We start from the raw sequence: 25,340 nt of genomic DNA on the forward strand, positions 1-25,340 counted from the left end.
TGCTGCTTAAAGGTCTCTTTCCAGATGCTTGCTCTGCGGTATACAGTTTTCAAAATATGGCTGACAATGATTCCAAAGCTAAAAAACTAGCATCTTATGTGCTTTGCTTTGTAAGTTAAAAAAACAGAAAGGTTAGTTAAGGGCCTGCTGTGACATCTTGAATATTTTCAAGGGGTCCATAGGGGGAAAAGTGTTTTGAGAGCTGCTGATCTTTTCGTATAATTAGCCATTAGAAGTTTTACAGAAAATATATTAAAAAATAGTTCCCTATTGATTCTTGGCAAACATATCCTAAATATGTTTTCAAAACAGACTGACAAGCTTATTAAAAAAATTATTTTAAATTCCCTTCACTAACAGGCAATCAAATGTTCTACCAATAGAAGAGAATATCTGTAGCTCATGGTTGAACTGTGGAGTCCCTGGTGCTCTCTGAGCTTGGTTGTTTGCTCGCAGACATTTCATTACCCACCTAGGTAACATCATCAGTGAGTGTGGGGTTTGTTTCCTGTTTATGCACAGTAGCTTGCCCTGCCAGTTTTGGTAGGGGTGTGGTTTTCTTCTTGGTAAAACCACACCCCCACCAACTCTGGCAGGGCAAGCTACTGTATATAAACAGGGAGCAAAGCCCACACTCATTCACACTGATGTTACCTAGGCAGGTTATGAAACATCTGCAAGCAAACAATCAAGCTCAGAGAGCACCAAGGACTCCACAATCAAATGTTCTTGGTACTGCTGATGGGATGACAGCTACCACCTTATGTCCGCAGCTGAAAGGTTAAAAAGTTTAGATTAAAAAGCACTAACCAAAAATATGAATAAAACGATTCTTCACTCAAGAGAAGCAACAATATCTGGGCTGTCTCTGGACAGTATTTTTTTCCATAAGCCACTAAAATTCTAGGTGTTTCCAAGCCGTAGAGCAAATTGAACCTGTTTTCTGAACTAAGGGCTCCCTTCCAAGCCAACCATCATTGAGAAACAGCTGTCTTAACATAAGGTAGGCCTACCAATTGGCTGAGAAACAACAGCCCAGATGATGTGATTTTTTTTCTTGTCTCCTGCTGCTGGGTGGAAGAAGTGAAAAACAGCTGTGTAATTTTGCCATTCTTTGTATATTTTCATGTATGCAAAGTGTGTCCACTTTAAAAGGGAAGTGAATGCATGTGGGTGTCAAAACAGCACCAGAGAAAGAAATCCACATATAATTCTTAATAGAGCCAGTCTATCAAGCCAAATCCGCACTAAAATAAAGAGCAGATCTTTGTTTTCATGAACTTAAACAGAACCTTTTGAACCTCGACTAGAAAAAATCTTCCTCAGTTCAAGGCCTACTGCAAGTCATCACTGAAGGTGGCCAATATGATTACAGTCTCATCCTGACTGCCATTGTTCAAATAATTCACTTCTTCCAGGATTCTCTATAATTGTCACCCCACAACATTCCCTACAAAGGGAAGATTGGTTATATGGTGATAGTTATCTAAAGTAGCCCCTAGGTAGACCACTTGAGAAGGGTGCCTCTTTCAAAGCTGCTGGCATTTCCCCCTCCCACAAGGAGGCACTGATGGCTGCCTGAATTCACCTCCCTGCCCTCTCCTACAGGAAGACCAGGTGCCAAGTATGCAAGTGGTGAAGCTAAGATCAGAGAGGACTTCCCCAGGCTCAAAAACCTCCCAGAAACCATTGCAAGGTGCTGCCTCTCCTTCCACCTGGCTTCCAAATCAGAGCATATACAAGCTATTTTTTCTATGAAATAACCATCCAGACAATGACAATTGGCACTGAATTGGATCTTCTACTCCAGGATTCCCAAGAAGGAAACAAATCACATTAAACAGTACAGCTGGCTAACATTCCACAGATGCAATAAATATGGAGGAAAGGTTTGCTTCACTGTCCCTATCAATTCACAGGCTCTATTTAACCACAGAGAGGGGAAATAAAAATCACCCAGGACCAGCAATCTGGGTGAATCCACAGCTATCCCTGCAATGAGTTTCAGTAGTTTAGGAGACGGAGCTACTACACAGTTGAAAGGACAGCTTGTTCTTCCACCCTAACCTGCAGTGACCATACGTCCTTTATTATAAAGGACAGTCCTTTATTTCAGAAAGCTGTCCTTTAGATTTATTATTTATTTTTCAAAACTCACTTTTGTCCTTTATTTTGGTCCTTTATTTATTTATTATTTAAATTTATATTACCGCCCATCTCCCCCAACAGGGGATTCTTTTTTTTACCTTCACCATATAAATGGTGCCACATAATGCACAGTCTTTCACATTCATGTGATAAATATGGAAACTGAACTGCCTTTTATAAATGAATTTATATATACTGTTTGATTTTAGATATTTTTATTAGAATATGCATTTTTGTGGCTTTTCTTGGTTTTGCTCTTGAATTTTCCTTTGTAAAGCAAAGTTATAAACATAAACAATTAAAAAAATATATCCTTATGAATCTTTCAGATATACCCCTTTTTCAGGTTTATCTTTTATTTTTTCCATGAAAATCTGGTCACCATACCCTAGCCTCATAAATACAGCCTCATACCTATGGAGCAGTGCTCCTTGCAACTGCCAGTGTCTTCCCTTATACAATTGCCATACCATTTCCCCCATCTTGAGATTGAACCTGATGCACTGCTCAAAACCTAAGACAAACAGATCTCAGTAAGGGAGACTTACTCAGTAAGGGATTTCTTGTCTAGCCAGATTTCAACTGACAAACACAAAACCTGCTCTCTCATCCCAAATTATATCTTGGTCAAGGTTGAAAACTGCAGGGACTTGTCCAGGCAGTCACCAGGTGTCAACACTGACTTGAAGGCACACCCACACACAAGATTGGACTTAATACAGAAAGATCTGTCTGTAATACATCCATTCAAGAGCATCAGTCTCAGCCCACAGAACTCAGCAATCTAAGTACCTGGGTCATGGGATGAGACTAGACAGCCTGAAGTAGAGGTTGGCACTAAACTTTCAATCTCTCTTCCTTGGAATGGCTCTCCCACCATTCTTCTGCCTGCCCATCATCAATACTATCTTCCTTTCCATCCCCATTCCCTATTTCCATTTCCTTCAACTATTAAGCTCACTGCTTGCAGTCACCCAGGCCTGCACAACACAATGACACAAACTCCCCAGCATACAATATAAAATTGGTACATAAAATGAAACCAATACATGAGAAATGTAAACATTTTTCACAGATCTACCTCACTCTTTGGGATTTCTGCCATTGAAGCATTAGGCAGGACTGGAGCCTGCTTTCCATTTATGATAGAAGTTTAGCTATTATACAACAGCGTTCCTCAATTTGGACCCCCTCCAAATACACAGACTACAGCTCCTTCTAATCCCAGCAATGTCCATGCTGCCAGGAGAATTCTGGGAGTTGAATTCCACACATCTGGAGGATAGCCAGGTTGGATAAAACAGCAATACAAATTACAACATGGAAAGTATGAACAACATGGCACAGAGAAACAGAAAGAAAAGATGAAAACAGTAAATATATACAAATGTTCTGATGAAGGAGGAGGTGACTTAAAATTTCCAGTAAGCTTCTAAGGGGGAAATATACTATCAAACTTAATTAAGAAGTCTAATTTCAGTTGCTCCTTGTGGAGAAAAATAGATATACAAATAAAAATTAGATTTAAGTCCCAGTGAACATTTGGATCTTGTTTTCCAAAATGTTGTTTTCTGGGATCTAACATCAGGATCTTAACTAGATTGTTAAAACTGCAACTAACAATACTATTAAGCAATTCTCCTAGTTTAAGGCTTATGGTATCATTCCTAGAGCTCTGAAATGATCAGCTTTAATAAAATACACCTTAGTAAAGGTAAAGGTTTCCCTTGACGTAAAGTCCAGTCGAGTCCGACTCTAGGGGGCGGTGCTCATCTCCGTTTCTAAGTAAAGACCTTGAATTTAAGGTCTTTAATAAAATACACCTTAAATACACTTTAAAACATTTTGATTTTGGAAAGATGAGATTTAAAATCAATTTGGCATTTCCTACAATGATGGCATTGCTGACATTGGAGCCATATTGTTCTATCCAAGATATATAAAATTTAGCTTTAATAAAATCCATTTCACAACTTACTAAGAATATGGCTTTCTTTTTAACTACCTAAGTGGAAGTTAAGCCACTTCTCTTAATGAGTTGGGGAATTTTAGAGAATCCAAGAACTGTTATGGCATTACATCAAAGGAACTGAACATTGAGGTTGTTTTTTTTTAAAGCATCTTTGCATATAAGATTAACACTTCCAGAACAAAAATGGTTTTGGAGGCATGTTGAACCCTAGAACATTTAAAATGCGCCATATCTCACTATATTTATCATACCTTTCTATTTTTGCAAACTTGTCTTCACTTCCAACATCTCCATATACAATCTCATATGTTGTTTACTGCATCTCCAACATAAAAAGGTAGATTACAAACTGTTTTTAAACATCCACCAAGATGTCAAGGAACCCCAAAAAAGGTTTTAATGGATTATTTTAATCTTAAAATCATAAAAAGGATATATATGATTTTTAAAAAATGCAATACCATAAATTTGTTAGAACTGGATATTTCAATTATTTATTCCAAATGTCTAGTTTTCAATATTTTGTAGTTTCTTCATCTGTTGATGTAACTAAATCACTGGTTTAGCTTATTAAAAAGGTTTATTTAATATACTCAAAGCTGTAGCAGTTTCTGAGGCTATAAACTCATCAAGCCCAGATTGGGAATATAACAAATATTTTAATTAAATATATTGCCATTCAATATTTAGGTACGTTATATTCTGTTTGTAACCTTCCAAAAGTCTTAAAGATGCAATCAGTGAGAAGCTAATCTAAGGTGTTAACCACATTTTCAGCTCAGATTTTCCAAAATAAAAAAAATATTTATCCACCAACTTTAAATAAGGAATATTTCAGAGAATCAATTTCTCATGTTAACAAGTCAGAATTAAATTCCATTCCCAGTAACATTTAAATATGTATTGCTGCCTTAGGGAGAACGCATCTAAATTCCGACTGTAATTAGATCCCAGTACCTGCTAATATTTCAAAGGATCTAAATAATATCTCCCTAGTCATGCCCATAATGGCACAATATTCAAATACATTCTCATTCCAAAAGAAACAGAAATTAATATGTATGCCCAATAGCACAACTCAAATTCTGTAAAATTAAATCCATCTTCATATGGAAGTTGCAATTTAGAAAGAAAGAACTTTATAGTCTTATCATTCCATGAAAATTGATTTAAACCATATTGGTTCATTTAAGTGGAATTTATATAGGTATCTCTCTTAAAATACATACAAATGTTCATGTATGCAACATTTAATCCTCCCCCAAAAAACTCATGGGCATTTTCAACCACCCATTAATATCATTCTTCATCTGTGTTATTGTCATACCCCATATAGCTGGCAAACGAAAGATTCAAAAAGCCCTCAGAAAAAGCTTTCAGAAAGGCATATATAATGCTAGCCTGGAGTGAAAACATAATCTTGAAACCTGTAAGAGTAAATTCCACTCAGACTCAACATGAGTTAATTCAGATGGCGTCTCTTTGAAACCCTTCCTTCCCAGTTTTCACATCTGGGCTGCATTACATCTTCTTACCTAAATAGCACTTCTCTCTTGCTTCCTTCCCCCAGTCTCTCACAGCTTTACAGTTTATGATACTGACATTAACTAACAAATAATTTTTCTGGTAATAATTATTCCTAAGTATAAGAGAATCCAGAGAATAAACGAAACCTAATTTTTTGCTGCATTTCCACAAAAACCTTATTACCAATTGGCAACCAAATATATTAGATTTATTTTAATTTATTGTATATCCAGAAAATTCACCATATTGTTTTATAACACCCACAAAAACTGAGAGCTTTAATAATTGCTAATAAGACCTAAAATGCATTCAGTATACAATAACAACTTATGTTCCATTCCAACCACTTTCACTGTCTCTAAATTATCTGATATGATAAAGGTTCCAAACCCAAATTAAATATAAGAAGCAGTAAAAGACATCCTTGACAAGTTCCAGGATACTTCTTTACTAATGGGGAGATAATCCCTTTTGTAATAACTTGAGCAGAAGGACTAAAACAATACGTTTTAATCCAAGAAATAAAAGCTAAGGGAAATTCATTTATTCTCATATGTTCCAAAAATTTAATGTGTAATGTGTTAGAACAGTATCTGGACTTTTGTGAGAAGAAAAATGGCAGGGCACAGTATTCAATCAAAGGGAGCAGCATACATGTTTGAGCCAAAGCAACCTGTCAGTGCATGGCTAATAATCAACTTAATAAAATGTCATGCTAGGATGACCCATTCATTTGCAAACAAGACAAATAAAAGAAGTCATGCCAGAATGAACTAGAAGACATTTCGTTCCAGGTAGGCATTATTGTATCAAAGATGGGCACAGCAACACTAGAAAAGCATAAGAAATGAGACCCAGCAATCACTGGCCAAACTGCCTGTTCAAATAGATGAAAATAATGTGAACGGCTGAGATCTGAAGATAGTGTTCCTGAAAAGAACATTATTCCTTTTAAAAAGGAAGTAAAAATGTAAAAATGCCCGGTTTGGAATTAATTGAAAATTGCTGGTCAGAGTTGTACACGTTGTTCTGCTTAGCAATATAAAAAGAGAAGGGGCTTATTAACTCATTTTTTAAATCCAGCTCTTTATTCAACTTTGTCTCTAACATGTTCTAGCATCTTCCTATCAGCTTTCACTTCTACAGGTGGAGAGCATGACTGACCATTCAATCTTTTTATACATGCACCGACAGGTAAATGCCCTTATTAATTGTTATTTTAATAATTTTTGAGTAGGAGTATCAGGTACAAAATTCAGGATTTTTTTTTTGTTTGTAACCTGTAACTTGAACAATTTTCCAGTCAAGCAACTGTTATAAATAGAGTCATTATATACTGTTAACTGTGAAATCCTAGAGCACAGATATTAATTACTGTGTTCAGTCAAGAGGCCAACAATTTCCATTTTTCCCATATTCCCAATAATCTGCTTAATATGTTTTGTAACAGCAGGGCTGAGTGTGAAGCATGAAAGGCTCATAATTTCAACCACCTCTCCCAGAGGTATTCTGGGTGAACACACCTTAGCTTCATCTCCTGTCTTGGTATAGCAGCTTGGTAGTTATTGTTACCACCACCTATCTTCTAGAGGAATTCCTTTACTTCCAGCATGTATTTAAGCGAATAGATGTATCTTACTAGCAAGCAAAAGAAAAGGATGATAAACACAAAACAAAGTCTATAGCATCATCTCCTCATCCTGTAGCACCGAGATATGTTGCTAGGAAAATCAGGGCCCACTGCTTTTGAAGGCACTCCCAGACTCAACCTTTATTTTAAAAAAAGAAAGAAAGAAGGTAAACATTCCCCTTTAACTTTGAGCAGTCTTATGCAAGACATTCAATAATGCAAAAGATAAAAATATAGAGCTGCTAAAATTATAGACATCTTTAAAGGATCTCTAATGGAAACTATAAGACCAAACAGCATTTAGTTCTGCTATACATAGGGTCACCATGAGTCGTAAATGACTCGACGGCAACAAACAACACAACAACAACAATGGAAACTATACAGGAAATAATAAACTTCTGACAAACCACAGGAAAGTGCTAGTCAGCTCCTAATTTAGATGTAACTCAGATGTAAAGTAGTGCCAGTTTGTATAAAACATACAAGGACTGGTCTTGTAGGGAGACAATAATCACCAAAGACAATAAAGCATTAACTAATAGAAAAGAAATTAATGTTCTTAGCTAATATTTTCTTATTCCTGTAAAGAACAGACAACCCTAGGCAAAGATGTTAATGCCAATTTAATTATCTGGCAAAATATTCTTCCTGAAAATTCCAGCTTATAGCGGAAGCCAAGGGAGACAATAAATCCTGCTGGTTTCCAGCCTCTCACCTAGCAACATCGGTTTGATTTTTAGAAAAGACAAACCATTTTCCCCTCTAACCAAAAAGGAGAGGTTTGGGAGAATCTGTTTGTTGCATGCTTGGAAAAATCCATGTGCTTCTACTTGAGATGGAGAAGATGTGTATTTGAATGTCTGAGCCAGCAGTTCCCCTTTTGGCATGAGGTACTGGCAAGCAGACTGCAAGAGTGAATGTGGGGGTGGGGAGTTCCCTTCCCATTCAATATACGCCATAATGAATAGTCCACTTTGGAAGCATACAAATGATCAAGTTCCAGCTTAGCAGACCTGAAAGCTAAGTTCTGACGTATGGTTTCTCATAGAAATCTTCAACATTTCCTTAAAATTCCTTTCCAAGTTATGACCACCCTTCTTATAAGGGGGAAACCCAGAAACTGAACAAACTCTGGATATAACCGCCCAGAGTCCCTCCAGTGGGAGGAGATGGGCAGTGACAAATTTGATAAATAAATAAATAAGAGGATTCCAGCACAAGTAATAAACTGTCTATGTTGGGCGGGGCGGCGGGCATGCAGGAGGACGTACTTCACACCAGAGGATCCACTACAGTTCTGTTCAGGTATCAGTGATAGCTTGCTTGCCCTGACTTTACAGTGTAATGATCCATAGGTAGAAATGGCCTTGAGGCCTATCCTCCAGTGTTCACCCAAGCACCATGGTTGTAGGAACACTACATGGAGGGAGGACATTGTGAACCACCCAGAGCCCCTCCTTGTGGGGGAGATGGGCGGTGATAAATTTAATAAATAAATTAATAAAATAAATACGAATGGATGAAGATTGGTGAGCAAGATTTAAAAATTATGTCCTGTTTATTATTTGGAGTTGACTTTCTGCATTTATCCTCTTGTGACAGAATGTCTAATAGACCTTGGGAATGCAGAGAAGGCAGCAAGACAGTTAAGGGAGGAAGCAAGGCTATGACAGAAGAGTTTCTTGAGTCCAGGGGAGGGGTAAAGTGTGAGAAAGAGACTCAGAGTAACTCTGCCTTAATTGCATTAGTTACAAGTTGTCAAGAGAAATATTTTGGTAGGCTTTCAAGATTCTGTTACAATACCCTACTAGCAATAAAAAACTTTCCAAAAATCCAAGTGGTTCTTGTTTCCTTACAGGGCTTGACACCTCTCCTGTACTATCTTTAGCATGCAGCTTCCCTAGAACAGAAAGATAATCAGACCCATTCCAAGTAATCCCAGTTAGGACAAATATCTCCCTACTTACCCTTCAGGGAAAGCTGTGTGATTGACTGTGGATGCCTCTGGGATAGTTTGCACTGGAATTGAGAAATTTGCTACAGAAACAATTGTACTGGAACTTTGAATGAATAAACCTATGCAACCATTGTTGAAATGCATTCTGTTGCCTTCGGTCGTTGGTATGTACACTGGGGACAGAGATCCTAAATGGTTTAAGATTAGCCAGTCCAACAAAAAGTTGGGGGAAAAAAAGAGAATTTTGAAGCATTTGTATCAATTCACTTTGGCTTATCAAACCATATATCCTGCATTAGCATGGTCAATCAGATCTTGAGAAGTGGGACATACTTGCTAAACTCCTTAACACACTGAAGCTGATTATGGTTAATATGCATGAGACCACTTCACCCCTGTCTGCACAGCAATTTATCCATGATCAGTATCCATTCTTTGATTAAGTGTGACATGCAAACACAGAGCAACCATAATTTGTGGTTAATGCCAACCAGAGTTTAGAAAGAATTAAGGCTTCAAATGCTAGTTAACACTGACTGTGTCATCTGCTCTGCATTAAGACCAAACACGTATCTCAGCCTAGTTATATTTCATTGCAATTTCTAATTTATACCATGAAATCTCTCAATATGTTTAAAATCTTGAGATTTTACAGTCTATTGGGATTACATGGTCAGGAAAATATTAAATTTAATGGTTCAAAAGAAAAATAACAAAACTGAAAGGAGATGCCTTTTCCCACTGAAATATGGGAGTTAATTGGGGGGGGGGTTCCTTCCTCCCTTTTCAATTAGCATACAATCACATTTTTCTTCTTTTCAGTCTTTAAGCACATCTCATATTAAGAAAGTTGGAGATAAATGTTAGAAATACTGCATTTCTTTTTTCTTCTCTGTTCCTCATAAGGGACCCATCTGTTCTGCTTGGCACTGAAGATAGATCTGTGAAATTGTTAGCTTTTTTATTATACAGACATATACAAAAGCTATTATTTTTGCTTTTGTTTCATTAGTTCTTGGAGCAAGTGGAAATCTGCTTTGCATGTAGCATAGTCAAATCTCATTAAGTTATCTTGCATTCTGAGCAAAATGCAGACCATTGGCGTTTTTTATCATGCCCACCAACCCCCCTTTTGTTTTTATTATTTTGCTTAAAACCCAACATGCAGAAGAGCACTGGAGAACTCAGAAGAGCTCTAGAGAACTCAAAAGGTTTGCTCCATTTTAGTTGGTCCTTATGAATGTTTTATAAACAGAGAAAAAACTCCAAAGATTTACAACTTCCAGATCAATATCCACACATTAAAAGCATGTTTTCTTAACCTGACAAAAATATAGCAACAAGAATAATTTAACTTGAAGAAATCATTAGGTACTATAATAATCTTTATTTGAAATCTGTGTTGAAATCTGTTATTAGGCCAATAACATTAATTATTGGCTAAGTATAGATTTCAACACCTCAAAAGTATGTAGCAGCCCAGATTAAAGTGATCATAACAGTTCTGTGTGATCTCAAATGTCAATGATACTGAGTCAACAAAGAAAAACAGAACATTCAGTATATATAATTTGGGTTGGTAAAAATGTAAGCATTCTAAAACTGACAGAAAAATATTAATCCTAAAATAATTAGTAAATATTCATTTGATATTCCATCTCACATAGTTGCAATTGAAAATATAGTTGCTCTAACCTGATCATCAGAATTCTATAAACATACGTAAATCCTAGATGACTGAAAATCTACAAGGAATATACAGAAGTTTAATTCAACTACCTAATAATTCAAAATCCTATTTTTGAGCAAACAGAATTGGGTTAATAAACCATTTCTCATTTCCATATTATATATATTTTCAATAATTTCTGCAGCTTTTAATGGAGGGGAGATACAACTCTTATTTTAGCTACGAACCTAGTTAAAATGAGGACAAACGGAACAGAAAAGGAAACATTCATTACATGAGGATTATTAGCTATAAGGAAAAGAGAGCAAAAATATTAGTCATGAACCACACAGAGAATATAGTAAATACAGTTGAGTATGTGAAGTACTGTATATGCCTGTTTTATTCAATGGAAAATAGTTTCATTTGCGCCAATTTTCACTGAAATAATGGGATTTAGAAATACTCAATTTAACTACATTGAATGAATTATTTATGGCCAAAGACCAGCAATTAAAAAGACCAGACAATAATGCAATACTGAAATATAAAACAGATTATACAATATATAGTAGAATAGACAGTCAGATAGAAACAATATATTATATACTAGAGTTGGAGATGGATTATTAGTTTTTGTGGTATCCCCTTGTGATCTCCTAGCATATTCTACACACATCCACACATTATAGGTGATAGCAGGCTACTTGTTCAGAAGTAAAAGATGAAATTCATCTGGGTGGTCTAGAAAATAAAGGGGCCCAGTGACCTTATTATACAGACCCTTAGCTAAATCACAATATAACAAGAAATACAGGTAGTCCTTGTTTAGCAACTGCCTTATACAGTGACCATTCGCAGTTATAAGAGTGATGAAAAAGTAACTTTGTGACCAGTCCTTGCATTTACAACCTTCACAAGTCTGTAAATCAAATGAAAGCCGAAGTATGATCATAAGCATAGTCCCAGTTTCACTTAGTGACCGCTTCACAATGACTAAGTTGCTGGTTCCAATTGTAGTTGCTAAACAAAGGCTACCTGTACCTAACTGTATGGACCACCCCTAAGCCACAAGGATAGTATGTTTCTCACAGGGGTTTCTGATAAATTTGCCTTCCAGCAGACCAGATGGGAGGATGTTAAATTAAACTTTAGAAAAGGCTCTGTGAAGGATAAGGGGCTCTGCCGACTGATTGATTGATTTATAAACCAATTTATATAGCCACCATCTGACAACAAGTGGCTCTGGGTGCTGTACAACAAAATTAAAAACAGTCAATAAATACATTAAAAAATAAAAACCAAACAAACAAACAAAAATTATATTAAAAATAATGGAGCCACCACACTATTTATTGATAACAAGAAGCTAACAATAGGTGCAACAGTTTAGATTACCAGAGAAAAGCTTCCCTCATACAAGATAGGAAGGGTGACTGGACTGGGCTGGCATCAATAGGGAAAAATCAGATGGAACTCTAGGAAAAGAACTGGAATGGAGGTATGGGAAATGGCTGGGAGTAGGCAGCAATGGCTGTTGAAGATGGATTGTTGATTTTAATAAAGGGCAATGAGACCAGGTAAACCTAAGTCCGATTGGACAATATTTGTACTGCTGAAGACAGCTGATGGCCACAATCTGAAGAAGAGTGTTGAAGACCAGAATAGAATGAAGACTGCTGAGGAGAAACAATAACTATTGATGCAGAGGGCACAATGAGATACCAGAAGAAAATGAAAGCCAGTTACCAGATCATCTGAATCTCTGATAAGCCCTTCCTTAACTCCAGGAGTAGGACACAGATTGGGTTAATCATAGTGTAGTGGCAACGTAAATTAAATTTCTATCATAACCTGCATCTATATATAGGATAAGAGTTGTTTAATACTGAAATCTTGACTTCAGGAAAATATTGGTTTTGGTGTATTATAAAGACAATCAGCATTCCCTTCTTATCAACTAAGAAGAAAGGAGGGAGAATGATAGGCAGTGTAATTAGCTGTGTTTGAGACTGAGAAATCAAAAGCATTTTGCTCTTCTCTTGAGTTTGCTTTATCATCAGCTTGAATTAACAACAGAAGTAGAATTCTTGACCCCCCCAGAACCATGCATGCACTCTGTGCCAGTCCTATTCCTATGAAATTTATCAGAAAGTATTCAATCAAATCCACTGGACAGCAGTTAAGATTTAGCAGGAGATTAAAAATTATCGAACACAATGTTACATGTTGGAGAAAAAACAGCCTTTAACTACGAAGTGGTATTAGAGAAGGGCTTGGGAATCTGAAATATTGCCCTCAGGAATTTAGAATGCGTTGCTCTAGAAGGGTATGGTCCTAAATAAGTCCTGTATAAAAAGTTGTGATTACTTTAGTCACAAATAGTTTACTAGCAGCGGGCACAAAACTGTTTGTTTCAAGCAAATGGATCTTAAATTACCTGTAGCACTTTTCTGTGCTGTTTATTCATTTTCATCACAGACAAAACCCAGATCTTTAAAGCCCTTTAGCTATTCAATGAAGTTGCCTTGGATATTACAATTACTTAAACTTTTGTCTTTTGATAATCAATCAAAAGATGATTATCAATATAATAGTGAGCAAGGGTCTATTTTTTATTTATTTTTATTATTCCAATTCCACCGCCCATCTCCCCCTGAAAAGTCTTCAATGTTGTCCCAAGGCTAATTGGGGTCTGTGAATAAAATCACAGTATCATCTGCCTCAAGTAGAATTAGCAAACTTCTTCTAGCTCTTAGAAGGGTGAGAGTCTAGATCAGGCAAGAGACTGAGGAATTAATGTAAAAATAGAAAAGCAGAGGGGCCAGTAAAGATCCCTGCTGAACCCATTTCTGAGTTGGGATAAAATTGGTAGTTGCTTCAATAGGATGAATCTTACTTGTAAGCTTGTATGTGAGTGTACTTTATATATAAGCAAGAGTGCGTAGTTACCTATGTGGTAGCTTTAACTTCCATGTAGAAGGCCTACATAGAAGTTAAAGAGAGAATGCTCAGAGGATTGGGAGTGGGCGGCACTGTGTTGTGCTGGTTCGCCTCCTTTCTCCAGGGTCAATTCCAGTTGGTGGTGACTGGGGAGAGATCCTGCCCTCAGCCCCTACTATGTGGGGTGCCGCAGTATCCAGTGCTCTCCCCACTCCTATTCAACATATACATGAGGCCACCGGGCAACCTCATCCATAGCCAAGAGGTGAGGTATCATCAGTATGCTGATGATACCCAACTATATATCTCTGCCCCAAGCTAATTAAGCAATGCTTAATCTTATTCCTGTGACTGGAGGCTGTGAGGGTTTGGATGGGGAACAGGCTTCAGCTGAACCCTGGCAAGACTGAGTGGCTTTGGGTTTTGGAGCCTGCCAGTTCTAGGACGATGCCATCTTTGGTGCTGGATGGGTTGCACTGTCCCAGACAGACCCAGTGCACAATTTGGGGGTCCTCCTGGACTCACAACTCCTGCTTGAAGAGCAGGTGGCAATCATGGCTAAGAGGACCTTTGCACAGCTTTGGGTTGCACACCAATTGTGCCCATTCCTAGATCGGAGGGTTCTGCTCACAGTCACTCATGTCCTCTTGATTGGATCACTGTAATGCTACAATATGGGGCTCCCCTTGAAGAGCATCCAGAAGCTTCAGTTGGTGCAAAATGCAATGGTGTGGGCAGTTAGGTGTGCTTCTACAACAGCGCGTTACATCTCTGCTTCGCAAGCATTAGCTGCCAGTCTTCTGCCAGATCCAATTCAAGGTTCTGGTTTTGACCTTTAGAGCCCTTCATGGCATGGGGGCAGGTTATGTGAGGGACCGCCTCTCCTCGATTACATCTGTCCATCCTATCAGATCTGGCAGAAGAGGCATGTTGCAGGTCAACTACACTTGGCAGGTCCTAGGATGTGGGCCTTCTCTGCTGTGCTGCCCACTTTATAGAACATTCTCCACCCCTCCCCCAAAGTGAGGTTAGCTCCATCCCTACTTATTTTCCAAGAGTCGCTCAAGAGCTGGCTATGTCATCAGGCCTGGGAGTCCCAGGGGTCCAGTGAGATCTTGAGGTGGCTCCATTATTGCTGTTAACATCTAATCTCTTGTATGCCTTATGATATTTAAAAGCTTTTTAATTATGACTGGTTTTTGATATGTTTATTATGTTATATCTTTGTTGTACACTGCCCATAGTCACTTTCTGTGAGATGGGTGGCTATATAAATTTGGTTGGTTGGTTAGTAGGTAGGTAGGTAGGTAGATATGCAAGCAAGCACAGTCATGGTTTCACTTAGCAACCACTTTACTTAATGAGCAAGTTGCTGGTTCCAATTGTGGTTGGTAAACGAGGACTACCTTTATGTTACAGACCATTCAAAAATGGGACACACAATTCACAGGGAATGCAACCTGCAGCATATGCTAGATGTGAACTGGGATACCCTGATATAACATATTAAAAAATAACTGGACTGTACTTTGTATTAAACATTTTGAGGTCAGGAAGCAAGAGAAATATCCTATTTTGAATTAATAATATCCTGTGGCAGCCTAAAAATTAAAAGCATTTAAAAGCTCAATCAAATACTAGATCAACAAAAGTGAACCACTGTTCTCTTGGCAACTCTATTTATCTGCAGATTTAGATGTGTATTTTGCCACACAAATTGATTCCTCATAAATTCTCAGGCTTCATAATGAAGGTAGTGCTCTCTAGTGATATGGCTTTCCTGTTACTGGCACAAGTACTGAGGCCCCATTGGGGAATTACACAAGAAGTTCAAAAGGAATATTTAACAGAGAAGGAGATTTCATTTGAACATTTTATTGCCAAGTCCTCAATCTTCAATAACATGTTTGAGTTCAACTATAAAGGTTCAGTTTTGACTCAGAAAGAGAGTTCTAAGAAAAGCCCATCATTCTAGGTGTATAAACCTCTTAATAACCTTTGCTTCATTTTCTTTGTCTCCTAAACTTAATCCCATCCTCCTTCATATGTTTCAGATCCCATTGAAGGGCTTAGCCAAAAATGAACTCCCTTTCCCCCCTTATATACACATGCATGTATACACACACTTCTAGAGCAACAACAAATTCTCAGTTGCAGCAGATTTCTGATGTAAAGAACAAAATCTGAATTTCAGGTAACACACCTTGCCACAAGCAACGCACACAGTCCATTGTTTGACGTATCAGTCCATAAAACATTGTTCAAACATTTCATATACAGTGTATACTTTTTATATCCATTTTATGCATGTATAAAATCTCATTTGCTATTTAACAAACATTTGGTACTAATAGGCATTCCTTCCCCCACCCAACCCCCATTAGTCTGTTAAATAGAGGATTTGGTTGAGATATATTTCACTGTCTTTATTTTAAGTATTAAATCTAAAACTGAGATAAAAGATGGAACCTCAGCAGCTAAATCCTGAAGATCTTTTCCAAAAACCTGGGTCAGTAATTGAATGTTGAGTTCTCTGCCTATTTTTTGCACTTTGTGCCAGTGCAAGACATCTCATTTATATCACTGTCAAGTCTGTGCAGAAAGAAGTAAAAATATGTTGCACTTTAAAAAAAAAAAACCAGGATTGCTAAACTTCATCAAAATCCAGGTAGGTATCTTTAAGTGTTAAATCTCTTACTAGATTGCTACAGAACCTTCTAATCTCTTTACCTCTACCCATAACTTGTACCCATAACTTGTACCTTTGTCCTAGCCATTTCCAATGTCTCTGCACCCAAATCATGCCAAAGCGGTATAATGGTAAGGATACTGAATTAAGATCAGGGATACCATATTCAAATCCACATTCATTCCTGGAAGCTCAACAGATGATTCTTGTAGTAGTTAGTAACACACTACATCGATGTTGCAGGAATAAAATTAAAGAAAAGACCGCAATGTATGCCACCTTGAGCTTCTGGAAAAAGGCCAAATATAAATCTAATAAATATCTGAAATACAGTTAATCTTCATAAGTCCTCTGGAACCCTTCCCCAGCACACTGTAACATTACCTTTCTAAAAACCAACCAAATGCTTCCATTCTATTTTATTTCCTTTTTCCTTTTTTCACAGCTATTGTTTCACATTAATGTTTCTGGAAGTCTTCCTAAAACTGGTAGCCTTCAAATGTAGTGAGAGAACTCAGAATTTCTAGCCAAAATGATCCCAACATAATTGGAGGGCCCCAGGTTAGGATAGTGAGTACACATACATGTTAAAGATTTGAACAGCATAAATAGCAGGAGTGAAGAGTGAAAGCCTTCTGGGTTTACCCATTGCACATTACTTGCTTTAACCAGCCTGTTCATGAAGACAAACTGGCCTGGCTCACAGAGACTGGGTTTGTGCATCATGCTAAGCCACAGCTTATATATGTACGCCTGAGTTCCTGAACAAAAGGCAGGATATAAAACAAACAAACAAATATACAAAGTACTTCATAGGTTTATGTAACATCTTTTCATATACAGCCCATCTGAGGCTACCAAATTTGGGCTGCAAATATATATATATCTTCCTAAAGAGGCTTTGGGAATTCTAATTCTTTGTGGAGTCCTCTGAGCTTGCCTGTTTGCTTGCAGACGTTTCATTACCCAACTAGGTAACATCCTCAGTGCTAGTGAGTGTGGGGTCTGCTCCCTGTTTATATACAGTAGCTTGCCTTGCCAGTGTTGGTGGGGGTCTGGTTTTCTTCTTGGGAGTTTCTGGATTAGGATATTGTTTTCTGCTTAACTGTTTGCCTGGTATTAATCCCTGCTTATCTGGGTGTTGGCTGCTGGAGGGGATGTGTTCTGGTCTTTTGGTTTCCTTCTTAGCTTTTTGTATTGTTTCTTTTGAATAGTGTATAAAAATGGTTTATTTCTATGTGTCTATTGATGGCTGATTTGTCTGAATGCCAAGCTTCCAGGAATTTCCTAGCATTTTTAAATTTAAATTGGTCTAGGATGTTATTTATTTTTATTTCACTTTTTTGATATTACTTAAATATTACATGCCATTCATAATTAATTACAAAACATTATTTTAAATGCTAAATAAACTTAAACTTTGCCAAAGCTGAGAAACATTTGGAAGAAAACAGTGGGAATGTCTAAAAATATGTAGATGATCATATTTCATGGCAGGGTAGTCGTACATCTATGCAAATCATGCATCACCATTTCATTTCAACAATAAATGAATAGCAGTCAAAACAAAATGACATCTCAAGAGGCTTCTCATCATAGGGTAGCATAAAATGCCCAAGATCAACAATAATTACAACTTCCTTCAGATCTCATCAATTTCTAAGAAACAATTATTTGCATTTTAAAGAAATATGGTTAAAGTAAGGAAAAAAGTAAAGCAGATATAACCACAAAAACTACATTAGTTTTTATTATGTGGTGATATGTCACAGCTTTATAGATTATGACAGTTGCCATAAAGGCAATATTTTCATAAGAACCCTTAATATTAACCAACTGATGTTTATTATTATTATTATTATTATTATTATTAGTTTTTTCCTGCCTTTTTTATATATAACGTATTTAATATTCCTGCCCCCTATTTCCCCACAACAATTATTATATTTTGGATAGCCTAATAATTGCAAGAGTGAACAATCATTAAATGATAGTCATTATTAATATTATACTATTGAGCATTTCACAGTGCAATGGCAAATCAGTCCAAAAATAGATAACAATACTGGTAAAATATTAGTTATTTTCTGCACAGATTAGGATTGCCAGATATTCAAAGACAACTGAGTAGTGATCCTCTAAGGCTCTCCTTATTCATTCTTCCATCCCCTGAACGCCTAATGCATTTGAAATGGATTTATCTGCTATCCACCAAAAAGCATCCACTCCGAATGCCTCTTGCTAGAAAGGTAGGTAGGTAGGTAGGAATGAATGAATGAATGAAAACATAAACACTGTTAAATTATTATTAAAACTATTTTGACTGAATATATATGTATGCTTTCAATAGTTCCTTATAATAATTCCTATAGATATAGAGAATTAAGGCCTTATCTTTCTATTAAATGATGGGAATAAAGATGGCAGTATCAGACTTAAGAAAAACCCGGGATATGTCATATAATGGAATCATCTACTCAATGGCTCTAAGTGAGAAGGTCCTTGCTCTGGGTTTTATCCATTCTTTAATTACTGTAATTCCTCAAAGAGTTAAAATGTTATCTAGGTTCAGTCATCTGCTACTATTCATAGTACCTGGCTAGAAAGTGAAAAATTAGCGGGGATAGGGCTCAAGCAGATATAACAGATTAGGGGATACATTTCTACATATTGCCCACCACATAATGAAAGCAGAGAGGCTCTTTCACCTTCAGCCAATGAACAGTCTTCAGAATATTTTCTGTTATCTGACAGTGAACCAACCTCTTCCATTTATGTGTTCATCCTGTCAGTTCATCCTTCCAAGATTCACACTGGACCAAGTTGGGAAGTGGGATACTTTTTAATCTGCATACTCTCATCTACATCTTCTATACAGTGACATACATTTTCACAGGTGTTTTGCTGAATTGTCCTGTAATGCTGCTGCATTGTGCTAATGACAAAAGAAATCACTGAAAGCACCCCCCACAAAAAAATCAACTTAGTAATTCTATAAAGAAGGCACAAGGACAGTTGCATCCTTTTTCTGAATTTCGCAAATTCAAACTCTACTGAGGCATTGCATCCCATGAAAATATCATGAACTTTAAAAAAAGTTAGCTATTAAAAAAGAAAACATAAATGCTACTGTGGAGACAAAGCCCTCTTATTCTGACCATTTAGCTAGCCGCAAACACAGAAATCCATGACTGAAACAGCAATCTCAGTAGCTTCTTACCGAATGTGTGTTGCAGGGAGGGACTCATACTGACGAGACAGAAACAATTCTCTGTGCTTCAACTGGTGCTTCTGTTTATCAGTCAGATCTATTTCTTTGGGAATTTCAGATTCTTCCTCAACTTCTTCTGCACAAAAGAAGAAAAGAGAGGCCTGATGTTATCTTCAGAACCACTGTTTCAGGTGGGTTTCTGTCTTCTATGAAACTTTCCATCTTGTTTTTAATAGAATTGCATCTTTCTATTTCTGCAAACAAACCAACAATAACCAAACTGATCACCACAGAAAACAACCTTCAAGGGAAAGAACAATCTACAATATTTACAAGAGTTATTTATTTCTAGAACATGGCAATAATAATACAGCTATACTTCACCCTTGAGATTTTTTACAATTCCAATTATAATTATATTGGGTTGTATTCAACTGTGTCTCTCTGCCAGCAGAATGGGTATCACTGGCAAAAGAGATTTGAGGGCTGAGAAGATGATGATGATGATGGAAAAGACACTCCCTTGTACGGGCAGAAATTCCCTTTCATAATATTGAATCTAGCTCTTTAATCTGCTGTTTTTCTACCAAAATATTCAAAGCAATTTTACGTAAAATATAAAATAAGACTGCTATCAACGCAAAAGACCCATATATATCTAAGAGAGTTTGTTCATAGGAAAGTAGGTTTACAACTGCAGCCTTAAAATATATTAAAATGCACTGTAAAATATAACCTATAATGCCACCTTTGACACTGATCCATCACTCTCATCTTACATATATTTTATGAATCTGCACTGTATATAAAGTTTAGAATTGCTGGTATATAATGTATGTATGTCCATTTTTAGAATTTAGATTTTTAACATCACCAAATAATTAAATATTATTTGAAATCGCAACATTTTCTGTAATCTTTTAGGTCAGAGATGATTACAGATCAGGAATGACTGGAAGAAATCTTTATATCAAAAGTCTCCAATCCCCAATGATATAATAGCCTCACAGGAAACCTTTTTCCTATTAAGTGGCTGGAAACAACAAAACTTGGGAAGAAAAGAAAAACAGGTTCGATTGTGCTTTCCAGCTGGAAAGAGAAAAGGCTACTCAGTTTCACACCTTCCCCTTTTGTTTGCCTCCTAACCACTCCCCCGCCCTTTAGAATGATCAAGTGCCTGCTTACTGTCTTGTAGACTTTGAAAGCAATGCTGGGGCTGGGAACAGTGGGCGTGCTAAGCAAACAACTTACTCTCTTGAAATCTCTTTCTCTCTAATCTCTCCGCTCTGCAGGGTGGGGGAGGAAAAAAGCAAGAGATTTCTCCAGGCAATCTCTCCTTTGTCTGACCCTTTCCTGCTGCCCTTGCGATCACATTGCTTTTGATGTGTAGAAGAGCAAACAGCTTACTCTCTTGAAATCTCTTCCTCTCCACTCTGCAGGGGTGGGGGGACAGTCAGGCAAAGGAAAGATTGCCTACAGAAATTTCTTGCTGTTTTCCTCCCACCCTCGCAGAGCAGAGATATTTCAAGAGAGTAAGCTGTTTAGTTAGCAAGAAGTGCAGTAAGAAAAAGGAACTAAAAAACTAACATTAATGTATGAAAAATATTCCCAAAATATTTCACCATTTTAAGAATTCAGAAGTCTGTTTTCAGCAGGGAACAAAAAACTGGAGCCAAAAATAAATGCAAGAAAAAATATGAATGAATGTATGTCCATTGTAGACTTCAATGAACATATCTCATGAATATGGTGGGCTGGTTCAGAAATCCATTAGTATGAGGCAAACTTTTCAACCTGACTCTTTCCAAATGTGGTAGGAATACAATCAGATTGTTTAGGCTATCAACTCTAGAACTTGTAGCCTCAAAACATTTAGGGAACATTAGGTTGGGAAAGGATAAAGTAGAGCATCCATACAACAGTATGTTATTTTTTTTAAAAAAGTTTTTTTAACAAGCTAGTTGGGAATCAGAACCAGAGTCATAAATCAGGGTTGAAGAACCTTTGTTTTCTAGATGTACCTGTCATGAGTGAGGATGGCGAGCAGGGGGCTCCCATCCAGGCTGTAAAGCGCATGCGTAGTACTGAGGAATTAGGTGGCCATTCAAAGAGACACAGATCGGGCCCGCCTTAGTCTTTGGGGTTTATATGTCTGGGTTTTTCCCACGCTTCTTCAGTTTGTTAGGATTCTCTGTTATGTAGCAGTAATAAAACACTAGAGACCTACTCCTTGTCTCAGTGTGGTTCCTGGCTGTTAGGACAGTACCTAAACCAATTCCCAGACTCTAAATCAATAGAGACAAAGGTGATGGTGTTTGGAGTGGTAGTTCAGTAACACCTAAGGGCCACTGGTTCCCCATCCTAATTTAGATACATCACAGGGCAGGATGGAAGGCTTTAAAGGGAGAGGTTAGTACTCACCCACACCATAAATTCTTTTCTCTTGGTACAAATTTATAGTGTCATTCTTGGTGGGGCTAATTTTCATGACTTGTATAATCCTTTTTAAAATCCAATTTCTATAAGCTATGTGATAAACTTTTTAAAAAGGGGAAATTTTTAATCCAATAATTAATAAATATTTTTCAAAGTAATAAAATGTAATTAAAAGAGAATGAAACCAGATAGTCCTCAGGTTACAATGACAATTGGCACCAGGATTGCTGTTGCTAAGTGATGTGGTAGTCAAGTGCGATGTAATGTGACCACACTGCTGAGCAATGGCAATCCCAGCAGTCCCTGTTGCCATCATAACCTCAAGACCCGCAGATCATTAAGTGGAAAGAGGCAGGAGTCCCAGGTAAGGAGCATGGGGGTGCCATGGGGGCTGCCATGGGGGAGTGGAGAGTACCTGGGAGGCCTGACACAGGCTATGTGCAAGTACAGGGAGGTTGTGGGAAGCAGGGCACAGTGCTACTTGAGTGCAGGGAGGCTGTGGGAAGAAGGTCATAGGTTGACGCAAGCACAGGGAGGCTAGGAGGACTTACTAGAATAATTTGTGACCTTCCCTGCTGGCTTCCCCATTAACTTTGCTTGTGGGAAGCGGGCAGGGAAGGTCACAAATGACAATCATGTCACTATTGGGTGCTGCAACTATCTAAGTGCAAGCCAATTGCCAAGTGCGTGGATCATGATCATATGACCACAGGGTGGTGCGACAGCCAGAACTTCGAGGACTGGTCGTAAGGACCACTAATTCAGTGTCATCGCAACTTTGAATGGTCACTGAACAAGTGGTCAGTAAGCGAGGACTACCTGTAAGCAAAGCCATAATGTTATTTCAATTTCAAATCTAAGCACAAATGTTAATATAAGCCTTGAGTTCAAGTAAACTGTACCTGTTTCCAGGGAAACAGCTAACATTATAATCTAATGCCTTTGCAAAATGGCTTAAATCAACAGTTTTAATCAAGATTTTCTGCTTGGCTTGCTGATTTTAAATGTATGCTTAAAAATAGTCATGTTGTTTCTATGCTACAAACTACTTACAAGAACCCAAGAGTAATGAGCATAATTAAATACTGAATTTGGTAGAAAGAAGTAAAGGCAAGTTAAGATTTAACATTTGGCTTTTTCTAGTATCCCCACTTTACTATAAATTCTTGACAGCAAAGTAACTGAGACTTTTCACCAATTAAAACCAGAAGAAGCCTCTAATTTTGCAGTGTGATTTATCCTGAGAAAGTAACTATGTACAATATTTGTGCATAGAAAATTAGAAACTTGTCAAGGACTGGAAAATGGAGCTACATTAACTGCTGTAGATCAGAAAGCTCATCAGATCTACTTCTAATACCACAGCAATTAATATTGTATAACTTATTACATCTAAAAAACAGAAATCATTGTTCCACATAAAGATTGTGCGTAACATTGTATAAGCTTCAAATGTATAAGGGGAGAGTTATCTTCTACAGGATTGATTTCTGCACAAATGCTTGAATGTTCTCATTAACAAAACAATTGATATCACTTTAATCTAAGTCAGCAATACTGAACCAGAAGTAGTTACCTGGGCTGGTGTAAGTCAGCTTCCAAAATAAGAAATTTCTGAAAAGCGAGGAAGGGCGAGAGATGGGACTGGATTGCCTGTAACTATTAAATTCAAGTAACTGACATTCCCCCCCTCAAGAAAAAGTATATGTATATGCCCCAGATATTTGTAGAACAGGGAATCTGTCCTCCAACCCATTTTGAATCAGGTACTTCTGTAGGACATTGTTACACTTTGACTCAGCCCTCATTATCTAGTACTAGCATTACAATCAGCATTAAAAATAGGAGAGAGGTGAGTCAGACATTACCAATAAATAATTTTTTTTTAAAAACCCTCCTGTCCCTAAGCTTTGTTTTTGACTTGCCTAAACCAAATTTCATTCTAGCTGCAAATAAGCGCTCATTCCCATAAAATTATTTTTTGCACCGCTAAAACAGTAGAAGGAAGAAGAGGAGGAGGGGGAGGAGGAGAAGGAGGGGGAGGGGGAGGAGCAGGAGCAGCAAAGTATTCAAGTTCTAGATATATGGCCCAGTCTGTTCAAATTCTGCTCCAGCAGTTGCATGGGTGGATTGATATTTAACAAGAACAAGAGCACTAAAGCTTATCCCCTGATGGTATGCTAGGCTGGACCAAATGCATTACTTAATTTCTTAAATCAAGCTTAAAATGTCAGGTAAGGAGCTGAAGTCAATACTCTTTATGGTGGAAACCATGTTTATTCTAGCATGCTTTATAAGCCACCAAAGCACTTTAGACAGGCATTTCTAAAGAATGAAAAATGGTATTTGTACCTACATTAGCAACATTCAATCGTATAGCTGGTCAATATTCCTGCACTGTTGGAGGAATTTAGGTGTCTTTCATATTTTCACTCATCACAAATACAGATATGATAAATACAGAGCATTTGTTCTGAAACATTCAAATTTCTAGCTATGTTTTAACAATTTAACTATTATGTTTTTAAATGTTTTACTTCATAATTGTTTTAAATTATAATCTTTGTATTTTAGGTGGCTTTTCATTTTTCTTCATTATGAACATTATTTTAATGAGGTATAAAAATAATTTAAACAGGTGCAAAAGAACAAGCCAAATAAAGATGTATGAGAATAATATCTACACGTAAAAGTTACACTTTCATTTATTGTAACCTCACAAAACTCTTCAGTGAAGACTGCCCACTGCATATTTATGATAAATAGTAGTTTTGGTCAGTACTTAGGTAAAGGTAAAGGTTTCCCTTGACGTAAAGTCCAGTCGAATCCGACTCTAGGGGGCGGTGCTCATCTCCGTTTCTAAGCCTTGGAGCTGGCGTTGTCATAGACACTTCCGGGTCATGTGGCCAGCATGACGACACGGAACGCCGTTACCTTCCCGCCGAAGCGGTACCTATTGATCTACTCACATTTGCATGTTTTCGAACTGCTAGGTGAGCAGGAGCTGGGATTAACAACGGGAGCTCACCCCGCTGCGCGGTTTCGAACCGCCGACCTTCCGATCGACAGCTCAGCGGTTTAACCCGCAGCGCCACCGCGTCCCTCTGGTCAGTACTTAAGATTTGACATTAATCTGGTTAATGAGACATGTATGT

At 37.5% G+C, this 25,340-nt stretch overlaps 1 protein-coding gene across 1 annotated transcript in view; it reads right to left on the reverse strand.

The window, feature by feature from the left end:
* Positions 1-25,340, reverse strand: part of MTA3 (metastasis associated 1 family member 3) — a 93,308-nt gene that overhangs the window by 40,131 nt on the left and 27,837 nt on the right. Inside the window, exon 4 of the mRNA XM_063302929.1 lies at positions 19,759-19,885. Coding sequence (XP_063158999.1) covers positions 19,759-19,885 — 127 coding nt within the window. The remainder of the gene's footprint in view (positions 1-19,758; positions 19,886-25,340) is intronic.

Source organism: Candoia aspera, chromosome 1 (assembly GCF_035149785.1).
Source record: "Candoia aspera isolate rCanAsp1 chromosome 1, rCanAsp1.hap2, whole genome shotgun sequence".
NCBI classification, from domain to species: Eukaryota; Metazoa; Chordata; class Lepidosauria; order Squamata; family Boidae; genus Candoia; species Candoia aspera.